We start from the raw sequence: 12,120 nt of genomic DNA, 5'->3' as shown, positions 1-12,120 counted from the left end.
AAAACTGTTTTGCCCGTTCCAATTCCCTTTCATCAAAAAGCCACTTGTCAACTAATTAATGGGTGGGGGCATTCCCTGTGTCTACACTCCTCATAGTCTAAGAATAAACGTTTTATCACAATGCATACTTAGATGAAGGAGGCCCATTCAAATGACCACACATACAACTACAAATCACTATTGATCGAGGTCCCCCATTATTTTGCCTCCACCTGCAGGACAATGTAGTCATGTCGACCACTATCGTTTTTGTACTCTACAAATCCTTATAAGTAAGCGGAAAGAGTTAGTGCCATCGGTCACCTTATAGATGTCGACTGCTGGGAGGTCAACAAAGATTGAAATTTTATCTTCACGCTTCATGGACAATCACAACATGTGTCCACATGAGCGCATCTCTTGATGTTATAGCAACCTATATATATTTGGTGCCCTCTCGATGTTTATTTTTTATGGGATGATTGTTTTGTTAATGTACATGATATTATATGTTTTGTTTGTCCGATCAAAAAAGGGTTATGTATCATAAGGATGAGGAAATCCAGAAAGTAATTAAACTAAAACATAAAACAAAAGGCTTCAATGTGTTAGTTATAAGTTAAAATTATAAGCCTCTATAAAAGTAAAAATAAAGCCGTTCAAAAAAAAAAGGTGCGTTTAGTTCAAGAAAATTCCCTTGTTTTCCATTTTCATTTTCCAAGAAAACATTATGAACAGGAAACGCGTTCAAATTGTAATTTTTTAGAAAAGTTTTCCTAAAAAATGAAAATTCTCTTTTCCAACTTTTGCACTAAAATTAGAAAACTGTTTTTTTCAGTTTTTGTTTTCACTTTTCTATTTTCTAAACCTAAAATTAGAAAACAAGTGAATTTGAACATGTTTTCTAGTTTCTAAAATGGAAAAATGAAAACTCCATCTTTTATTTTGAACGCGTTTTCAAAATTTTTAAGGGTTTTTTAAAAATGAAAAACCTTTTCATTTTCTAGAAAACTAAAAATGAAAAACTTAAAAACATTTTCTCCAACTAGACACGCCCTAAACATCCCATTGAGTTCATTTCAAATCTAGAGAGCCCTATTATAGCAACTCCCCGTGACAAGACATTTACCTTAGTCATCGTCATCCTGTTCCATGTTAGAGTTTTACAATTACAATATTTGTACTACATACTATAGTTTGGTTAGAGTATAATTTATAGGAACAACTATTACCTCGTCCCACATCGACCAGAAAAGACTGTTTTAGTTGGTTTATAAGGCGCAAGGTAAGAACACATATCGTCCCTTCGGGGACATCCGATAAAATTGGAACGATACAGAGAAGATTAGCATGGCCCCTGCGCAAGGATGACACGCACAAATCGAGAAATGGTCCAAATTTTTTTTTTCCTCCGATCCGATCTCATTCATGCCCAGGTTTTGATTTGATTACGCTTTCTTTTCTTTTTTTAATTAATTGGTATTTGTTGATTTAATAATTAATTATGCTTTTGTGTTATAACAGAAACCATAATCACATCATTTAGGTTTTTGGTTATGAATTAGGATTTTGTGTCATTAGGTATGTAGTTCTGCATTAGTTAAGGTTTATCCGTTTATGTGTGTTCTGACCTATTGTCCCAGTTGAGCCTAGTCATCATTCATTAGTACCAATCATTCAGTTGTTTTATATCTATCTCTTTCTGATGTTCTTTGATTTTGTAACTTTGAAAACATTTTTGAAGAGTTTGATTACCAGGGGGAGTTTGGTCTACCTTAAATTTATCTATATCTATACTCCTTTATAATACATTTATAACATACATCTTTTATCTACTGAATTACCTTCATTAACTCCTTAAATCACACGAATTATTTTACATCAAATATCTATCTTACTCACCGCCGTTGCCACTACAAGTCGCCACCACCGACACGCCGCCTACACTGCCGCATTGCGTGGGTATTCGTCTAGTTTTATTTTTAAAAAATAAAATAAATTATGACTTGTTATTAGTAAGGCAAGTTTTTGTGGCTTATATCCTAGCAAATGAGCTTATGTTTCCAATTTTTATAAAAGAAACACAATTACTATTATCGAACATGTTGCACATTTTAAACATCACTTTTATTTGCCCAAAAGCTTCTTCTTCTTTTCTTTTTTTTGTAATTTGTTGCTGATTGGTGTCATTTGACAGGAAGGAAAGGGTGGTTAGTTTAAGAATGCCTTCGGGTTATGGTCTGTGATCCGCATAATGTTGGTCTTAGCCAGAGCAACATGAAAGAGAGTTATTGTAATAAAGGAGATGGCTCAAAACAATGGCAATTAGATTGGAGTGTAAGATTTTTCGGTGTTGATATTATGTTGAAAAGGTTCTACTTAATGGTAATGTACATGGAATAAGAGGTAATGTTGATTATCGGATAGGATCTCTGTTTTTATGCTTTAACTATCTTTGATGACGGAATTCATTCCTTTGCAATTTATTTGCTATGTACTGTAATACCCTTTCATAGTTTCTTTTGTTCATCTTTTTGGACTGATACCTGATCTTTTTAAAAGTTTTGTGGGTGATAAAACGAAAAGAAAGTAGATAATCAAGAGTTGTTACATGTTCTTGGAACGTCAGTATATGTTTGTGCTTGTGGTGTGTATCTTTAGCATATCATTTGGCAGGCTATGGCTTGATCATATGTAGCAATATGAATAGCCCACGACCTTATATGTTTCATGGCGGCAACATGAGAGGGTCAGGTGGGGTTGGGTAATGGGTAAAATGGGTATTGTTAAAAGCATGTCAGTTTATAAAACAGATCAAAATGGGAATGAATGGGCCGGTAGGTTCAAGTTACCATGATTTGGGTAATATCTTGATTCCCTTGAGGTCTTCCGTAGTTACTCATTCGAGTTACCTTGTTTGGTTGCAGATTTTATGTGCGGTAATTCCTAGTTTTCCTAATAAGTTTCGCTTCTATAATTGCTTTTATCATTAGATATCTATGTATAGGAAGCGCATATTGGGTTTACTCAGAATTTGCTTTTGGATAACATTTTTAAACTTAAGCTTTGAGTACTCTATTCATCTTTGAGGTTTGATAACTACAAGACCAAAATGGTGTGCATCAAGTGATCGTCAAAGACTGAGGGCAATCTGTAAGTAATAAGCTACTACTTACATGATAGAATAAGAAATAGAGTCACCATTCTGAATATAAGCCTTTTCATGTGTTATGTAATCAGAATGAAGAATCATATCAGCTATGGTTCTAAATTACTTTTTTTAAGGCACCTAAGTGATAGATAATTGGCTAATGGCAATCTGGAACCTGGATTCACTGTAACAAGATTGTGGATATGTATATTATTGAATATGCTTTTAACAACGATCCATGTATTGATCCCCACCGGTTAGAATTTAAAATGCTGCTAAAGCCCTGTTGTATATGATGTCTTTGTAACTTTGTAATTCAACTTATTCAAGTGTATGATGAATTTTAAAATAATATTGTTCAGTTACCCTTTTTTTCGTTTTCTTTTTGAGTTAAACAACCTCAACTTTTTTTCTTCTTATATGAATGTGTTTCAAAGCATCGGTTAAGTGCTTCATAGGTGATATCGCAGAGATGAACAAATGAGCTTGGGCCGTTTGTAGGGTGTTAAAAATTGCGAAGGTGCTTAAAACAAGTGTTTAATTAATTTAGTGTAAAACAAACAAATAAACATTTAATTTTCTAATTTAACCAAACACATAAAAAAAAGGTTAGATTATTATGTTTGAAAAATGTAATAAACTATAAACAAGTACAATCACATTTCAGAAATCACACAAAAACCCTATGAGAAGTGCAATGCCTTTTGGTTTCTGTGTTTGAGTAGTCTTTGAGATCTTGAGATGTTTTCCCCGTTCTTAAACTCTTGCAGTAGCAGGCTTGCAGCTTTGATTAGTCTAGCAGCCCACATCTATTACTATACGGTCTATACCACGTACCCAACTCTCAAATAATCCGAGCCATAAAGGCTGATATCAACAATTTAACTAAAAAAAAAAACAATATTAAGGCTGATATCAACAATTTAACTAAAAAAAAAACAATCTAATATATATTCTAATGTACCAGTACGTACTATGCTTCCCTAGTTGGATATTATGCCAAAATGTCACAATGTTGTATCAGAGCCAGTGTTGTATACGAGTATTTTCTTTTTGAATATAGGGTGGGCATTGATATTGGATTTAAGTAGTTTGATGTGTGTCAATGTATGTCATCGATGCACTAACGGTTGGTACTAATCTGTCAGATGGTACGGAGTTTTGAGAATGATCCTAGACTCCTCGTTTATCCGTAAGAATGATTCAAGTGTTGATTCTCAATGACGAGGAGTACTAATCAGTCAGATCGTATGGAGTTATAAAAGTTCTAGTATATGAATATGGGGGTTCTGTAACTAAAGCTAATAATATCTATGATGTTTAGATGTGTATGTTTGTATGTGTGCATTGTTTAAATTCTTGTATGTATATAATAAGTTAGATTCTAGATGATTGTTTAGTTTGAATTTCATTATGTTTAATGTATTATAAATATATCTTAGATTTATGATCGACATGTTTATAACATAATGCAAAACATTTTGAAAATGCATTTTTAGTGTCCAGTATATTTCATTCCCATGTCCTCCAAAACGACTTTCCATAATTGGATCTTCCTTAATCCTCTAATAAAGTGACACGTGTACCCTCACGTGTCATAACAAACGACTATTTTTATATCCATGTTCGACATTTCACAATAACCTAATAAACACATAGACAAACCGAATATATATTTACATAATTCATTTTCTTTCCAATATATACAAAATTGTTCATCAACAATATAATGGCGTTAGAATGGGTTATGCTTGGGTACGCTACAGGCGCAGAAGTAATCATGGTTATGCTTCTAACCCTCCCGGGCCTTGGTCCCCTTCGAAAGGGATTAATCGCGGTAATTAGTAACCTTTTAAAACCATTCCTATCCGTTGTCCCGTTCTCTTTGTTTTTGTTTATGGATATCTATTGGAAATATGAGAATCGGATTGATTGTGAATCGACCGATTCATGTACACCAACAGAGCTGTTGAGACAACAAAAATCGATCATGAAAAGCCAACGTAACATTTTGTTGATCGTTACTGCTATTGTTTTTTATTGGCTTTTATATTCGGTGACTCATATGTATGTCACAATTGAGCAGTTGAACGCCAGAATCGAAAGGTTGAAAAATAAGGACTGATCGATATTTTGGACCTGAAATTATTCGAAAGGCCTTTTGATCTAAGTACTATTTCTAGATATGATGTGTTTCTTTTGAATTATTACATTCGGTTTTGTGTACACGAAATTTAATCGAGACATTCTTTTGGTATTTCTGAATAGGATTTTGTCACAGTTACATGTTTCAGGTTTAAAATATACGAGTAACATTTTATCATATCCTACTAGGCTACTAATAAGCCAAAACAATTATCTGGAATCATATTCATGGAACATTTTACATCCATATTTCTTATAATAATAAACATGATTCTCGATTTATAGCAGGATTAGAGCAGGACAACAGTTTACATCCAACATATGTTTTATAATAATAATCACATGTCTTTCCTTATTTTCGTTTTAATATCATATACACAAACGTCCATTTGATTAATTTTATTGCACGTCTATAAAATAAAGATTGAGATCCCCTAAAGTTGCTTTCAACTTTCAATTTTATTGGTAAAGTTGGAAGCATCTTGACCTTTGGATTGAAATCAAATGTCAAGATTCAAAATTCATCTTTAAATCTTGACCTTTAATTTTAAATCAATAGTTAGGATCTACAACTTTACCAATAAAGTTTAATTAACTTTAGATAATCTTAATTCATAAAATGTCTCACTTCATTTTACATCACGTTTTTATTTTTATATTGTAAAATAGATACAAGTGGATACTGGTTGGAAAATCGAGTCACCTATCCATGTTTTATTTCTTAAAATAATAGTTTCTAGCATACGACTGTACGAATGAAAGTCATTTCAACTCTAAATGGATAACTTATTTACTACTTTAACAAGAAATCAACAAGGTTTTTCAATTTGTTCAAAATTGTAAGTAATTTATCATATCTATCTATCTATCTATATATATAAAAAAAATGAAGTATGTGACTGTTAGATACTCAAACTTAGGTGTAAAATCAGGAACGGAGTCAGAACATTTTGTACGAGGGGGCAAATTTAAATGTGATTTATTATATTTATTAGAGTCATCTCTGGAGAAAAATCTTTTTAAAAAAATTGGCCCTCACCTAATAGAAAAAATGGACCCCTAAAATAATTTCGTTAACATCGAGTTTAGTTAGATTATCAACGATCGGTGTTGAGAAAACCGAGTTTAGTATAGGTGAGTGTCAGTTATGGGAACATTTATCTTTAACATAAACATTGGTCTTTGCAATTTTGGAGCATGTGGTAACCCAGAAGTTGCTTTATATTAAATAACATAAAATAAGTTCATCGAAATCAATGATATACAATTAACCCTCTACATAAATTTTCACCTGACTATTGTGATTACTTTTATATAGTACTTTGAAAGGAAAATAACATTTTTACAGACAACTATACTATTTAACAATGTATCATATATCGAAATCAATGATATACAATTTTTACTACAACAATAGAGGATTTATCTCAAAATTAATGTTTCCAACATAAGTAACATACTTCCAAAGAAGAGGATTATCACAATGATGGTGACATTTGTATGTATTTTTTTTAATTATTTAAATTTTTAGGAACAAAATTACAAATATACCTCTAAAAAATTACATTGTACCAAAATTGGAATGGGGGCAGTTGCCCACACTGCCCCCATTGTAGAACCGTCCATGTGTAGAACCCCTCATATACTATTTTTTTAATATATCTATAAATGTTTGACCCCCCATGCTTTTATGAATTAAAAAAACAAGACGTGAGAGGTTCTACACCAAAACTTGAGTGTCTAACAGCCACATAAACTCTAAACTCATATATATATATATAATGTTAAAACATCTTAGCAGAATTATTACCTGTGAATATAATTAACTATGATAAAATGTTTATATTATGTAAAGATCTTGTTAATGACCTTTTAAATTCTGGTTATTGGATGTACTCGGATATATGTGACAATCATATACGTGTAAGTTTTTCATATGGTCAAATACATCTAAGAATTGGAATTTGAAAATTTATTACATGACATAGATATTTTACAAGATTTTTAATAAGATAATTCATTCATAGTTAATTATATCCATATGTAACATCTATTCAAACATAATGATCTAAACAAACACGTAAGCTTGTTAAGATAAATTTTTTGATGATAAGACAAAATCAATTTCTTATAACTTTGATAATTTCCGACATGGCACAAAAATACGTTAGTTATTGGTAACTCCGGAGAACACGGTTAGATAACTACACATAGCGGTTTATGTAAATAAAATTTTGGAAAATATTAAATGCAGTTTTTAGGGCTATACTTAATGTGTATAAAAAACTTGTATTTTCATATCAAAAATACACCCTTGAATTTTACGTTAAATGTACAATTATTTAATGCATTTTAACTACAACCCTTGAAGCTTTATTTAGCAAAACTTCAAAAATAAATGTCACTTGAAATGATGGTTAAATTATAGTAAAATATTATACAAGACACTTAAAAATAATAATTTATCATGCGTTAATATATATTGAGGTATTGGAATGTAAAATCCATTAAAAAAAACGGTCACTGAGTTTTTTTTTTATTATATTTCTTCGGTAGTTGATTAATATTTGTTATTTGTACGGTTTTTTATTTATTGGAAAATATTCGTTCAACTTTAAAAGGAAGCACGTATCATTTCATTTTGGAATAAAATGCTCTAAAGTTATTATTAACTTCATAAATGAAGTTGAAAAAATTTTGACTTTTAAATTAAAATTAAGGGTCAAAATTTAAAGTTTGAATCTTTACCCTTGATTTTAATTCAAAAATAATACTTGTAAAATTAATAATAACTTTAGAATATCTTAATATGAAATTGCGACAGCTACTAGTAAAATTTATTCAAAATTTTCTAACAAAAAAGTATTTAATCTCACTACATCACATGAATACTGCAATAATGAAAGTATTATATTTTGAACTATTACTCGATGTCGCGTTCACATAAATATAACGAGAAACGTCGACATGGAATTATAGTGGCGTGTCTAAATAAGTAAATAACTTAATTAAAAAGTAAGCGAAATTTGCGGGCAACCGACAGCTGCAATTTTACGTCAAAATAATTTGCACATGTGATGATTTACCGGCGTAGCCGGTCATCCAACTTTAGCATCAGGTAAACTCCCACTTCTTTTTATGATAATAAAATAATAAAGAAAATGTGTGTACCGGAATCTTATTTAAAACGAGACTAAAATGAATTCAACGGCGGTTGATATTTATTCTATATACTTTATATATGTCTGTATATATATACAAGACCCATTCATTAAAAGACTCTCTCTCTTTCTCTCTCAAAAATTTTTACAGTTATTTTCAAAAAAATTACAGTAATATATTTGAAGTAGCTACAAAATGGAAAGGGATTTCATGGGTTTGAATTCTAAAGAAGAAGCCATTGAAGCAGGTACAACCTTTTTTCTTCTTTTTTTACTCTTTAAGTTATTACTGATTCTGTTAATTTGCAAAAAGATGTAATACACATAAACCATAATATTGTAATAAACTACTTTTAAAAGTCTTGATCACATCTTTTTATTTCAAGTAATCTTGGAGCTTCAGAAGTATGATTCTGGGTTTATAACTTTTATGTTTATTTTTCTCTAAAATATATACATGCTAATAAGTTTGTATGGTTTAATGTTTTTCATTGACTTGATATTGAAGCTTTTAATTGTTAGTTATAATTTATGAATGGAAAAAGTACATGTGCATGTAATTTTTGACCAACTACTATTATATGAAAAAAACCTTTAGCACGGTTAACCTGTTTAAACTGAATGAATCGTGTAAACAAGCTGATGTGGAGATGTCTGTGGTGTCACGTTGATTTCTAACACGATTCGTTCAGTTTTAACATGTTACTTACATACCATGAATCTTTTATATAATAGGAGCTGGTCACAAGTTTAATGCACGTATATTTTTCCCTTTATGAATTTAAGAAACATGTTAGTAATCTTGAAAGGGTTTTTTTTTTTTTGGTTGATTTTGAAGCTTTTATTCTTTTTCGATATTGGTAGAATTTGTTCTTTTTTTTTTCTTGTGAGTGACCCCACTTTATAGTTGACTGAATCGTGCAAATCATTTTTCGTATGACTCAGTCAAGCTTCTTATCGAAGTTGTCTATACTTTCAATCCTAAAATAATTATATTTATTTTATAAATAAATCATACAATAAATTCCTCTCTTCGTCCCACTAAATGTGTTATATTTTGAATATTTAAAGTAAGTCTTTATAAATTTTAACCTTAAATATTTTGATTTGTGTTATATAATATTTGATGAAAATTATACCATTAAAATATACATTTAAAATTCAAACGATTCATATAATTTTCATGAAATATTATATAACATAAATTAAAATATCTAAGGTCAAATATAAATGAAGACTTCGAAAATTCAAAACATGACACATGTAGTGGGACAGTTTTTTTTCCTATAAAATCACACAATTATAAATTAATAATGAGAATTCACTCCATATGTCAAAAATGTTCACCTTGTTATATCTGGTTATATAAATGAATAATCTTTTTTATTTTATCATTAGTATTAACTCTTAAAAATTTCATATTAATATTCAACATACCTTTGATTTTAAGGACCAATAAAAAAATAAATGTGTGCTAATCTGTCAATAGTTTGCGAACATGGTAATTATATGTAAAAAAAATTGATAGCAATAAAAAAAAAAAAAAAAAACGTTATCTATAATATTTGTTCTCTTTTTCTTTTCATTTCTTATTTAACATGTGTTGTTTATTGGACTATGTTGCTTTAAAAGTGTGTGAGTGTTTTATTCATTGTTTGCTTGTAAATTTGGTTTTGGATGATGAAATCTTCACTTAAAGGTTACACTTTCGTAACTTTGTAAATCCGAACTGTTTGTTCATAGCTGGAAAGATGAATTTAGAACTATATTTTGATTTCAACTTGTAATCTAATCCGGGTTTTACTATCCATTTTTCGAATATGCAGTGTTATCAAAGGGCGTGGCGGGTCAATGGTCTTTGTCAAGTAAAAATCTATGCTCAAATCTTGTTTTATGTTCTTTAAGGTTGTTAAAACATCAAGGGAAACATTAAACTGTTGATTCTACTATTGTTGCATCTTATATCCTTTTGCGCGTGCTACAGATGGTTACGAAGCCCTCCACAATCGTCACTCCGGTGAAAATCAGGTTCTTGTCGACTCCTTTCAAAGTTTTACAAATTACAACGATAAATATAGAGTTATATCGTAAACTAAGCTCATTATTGTTTTAATATTCTAGTTGTTCTTATTGGTTTTTGCTATATAGAAAAGCATGGGTGAGAACGGCGTGCCACAAGAGCCTGTTCAGTTAACTATCTTTTACAGGGGTATGGTGAATGTTTACAACGATATGTCCCCAGAGAAGGTTCATTCACCCTAAATTTCTGTGTCTCTCGTGTTTCTGGTTCTATGATCTTAAAAGTGCATAACTTAAATCCTGTTATTGTGTATCCAGGCTCAGGCTATTATGTTATTAGCCGGTAATGGGAGTAAGACTCAAGCTCAAGTGGGTACACCAAGAACCACCCCAGCAGGAGATGGCGTTCACGTGAGCCAGCCAATGAACAACCCCCTCCCAAGCCCGGTATCTGGTGGTGATTCTCCTGGCACAGGCTCAACAACAGCCACAGATTCACCAAATGTGATGAATTCACTTCGTCGAGTGATGCAGTCTGGTATGATGACTTGATATGGCAACTTTGACCTATTAACCAAAGAATGTGTCGATCTAGGTTATGTTGTTATCTCGTAATGGACCAAACAAGTGACAAATTAATAGCTTGGGTTGAACCGGTCAGAATTTAAAAGTCACCCAAGTTTTTTTAATGCATAAAACATTGTAAGCCATTCTATCCAGTAATTCAGGTTATTATTGACCTAATATGATTTTTAGTAATCATATTTTGACATACTAATAAGTAATAACCTGTACAAAAAAATTGATTATATTTGAATAAGATGTGTTTTGAGTCAACCCATACAAAGAAATTACCTGTTTTGATCACTCACCTGACTTGCCTATTTTGCAACTTCTAGTATTACACTTTGTAGCTAAATTCGGTTCTGAGATTGTTTTGATGCAGCTGTTCCTCAAATGCGTGGAGCATCCTTGGCCCGCTTTCTTGAGAAACGCAGGGAAAGGTATCATTTTTGGAACCTCTTGTGTTCCAGCTCGATTGTTTGACCTTGAAAGTCAAATATAAGAAAACACAATGACCATTTTCTTGTTAACTGTTTTGTATCAATACAGAGTGATGATGGCTTCGGCTCCTTACAATCTCAACAAGAGCTCGTTAGACTCAAGCAGCAAATCTGCAACCGGTGCAGCAGGCAACAACGATAAGAAGTAAACGTTATATTTCTGGAATTCTCTGTAACCAATCAACTAAAGTCATTTTGTTTTGTTAACAAAGGTCGAGTAGATCTGTTTGTATTCAACTGTTTCCATGGCAAATTATATGTCTTTTGAATCGTATATTGTAGTTTTTCTGTAATACAAGATGATATAGATATACTATTATAGGTTATTAACATTTTATTCCAGGGCAAATTATAACAAGTACTTCTATTCATTTGTTTTCAACTTTTTGATTGGTAAACAGTAAAGAAGTGAGACTAATGCCAACTCATCCAAAATAGTTCTATAGATTAGTTTTTCCTTGAAAAAAAACATCACTCAGTTAATCTTTTCAAATTTGATAAGCCAGTTAAAACTCGTATAGAGAAGACAAAAACTAATGAAACTGGCACTCCTTCAGGATGGATTCTGAGTTCTGAGATATCTTTTGATGAGTAGCGGCAT

The 12,120-nt window shown here is 31.2% G+C and overlaps 2 protein-coding genes, 1 long non-coding RNA gene and 1 other non-coding gene across 6 annotated transcripts; all 4 read left to right on the top strand.

Moving 5' to 3' along the window:
* The first annotated feature begins 1,086 nt into the window (after window positions 1–1,086).
* Window positions 1,087–4,442, top strand: LOC122597796. 3 transcript variants are annotated; one of them, XR_006323460.1, is made up of 3 exons: window positions 1,091–1,415; window positions 2,177–3,132; window positions 4,279–4,442. It is a non-coding gene; the product is annotated as an uncharacterized LOC122597796 (long non-coding RNA). The 3 variants fall into 3 exon arrangements; XR_006323459.1 differs by lacking the exon at window positions 4,279–4,442 and adding an exon at window positions 3,220–3,505; XR_006323458.1 differs by lacking the exon at window positions 4,279–4,442 and having other exon boundaries at window positions 1,087–1,415; window positions 2,177–3,505.
* Window positions 1,280–1,382, top strand: LOC122598712. Its single transcript, XR_006323701.1, has one exon. It is a non-coding gene; the product is annotated as a U6 spliceosomal RNA (small nuclear RNA).
* Window positions 4,443–4,804: 362 nt separating the features above from the next.
* LOC122594872 lies at window positions 4,805–5,256 on the top strand. Its single transcript, XM_043767174.1, has one exon. The coding sequence runs from the start codon at window positions 4,860–4,862 to the stop codon at window positions 5,253–5,255; it is 396 nt and encodes a 131-aa protein (XP_043623109.1). The 5' UTR covers window positions 4,805–4,859; the 3' UTR covers window position 5,256.
* A 3,281-nt stretch (window positions 5,257–8,537) lies between these two features.
* LOC122596209 (protein TIFY 7-like) lies at window positions 8,538–11,793 on the top strand. The gene is made up of 7 exons (XM_043768744.1): window positions 8,538–8,684; window positions 10,263–10,301; window positions 10,421–10,464; window positions 10,585–10,683; window positions 10,774–10,993; window positions 11,402–11,459; window positions 11,569–11,793. Exons 1-7 carry the CDS (start codon window positions 8,633–8,635, stop codon window positions 11,666–11,668), a joined length of 612 nt encoding a protein of 203 aa, XP_043624679.1. The 5' UTR covers window positions 8,538–8,632; the 3' UTR covers window positions 11,669–11,793.
* Window positions 11,794–12,120: the final 327 nt, after the last annotated feature.

Source organism: Erigeron canadensis, chromosome 4, assembly GCF_010389155.1.
Source record: "Erigeron canadensis isolate Cc75 chromosome 4, C_canadensis_v1, whole genome shotgun sequence".
Lineage (NCBI taxonomy): Eukaryota > Viridiplantae > Streptophyta > Magnoliopsida > Asterales > Asteraceae > Erigeron > Erigeron canadensis.
This window is presented reverse-complemented; position numbering and strand designations above follow the sequence as displayed.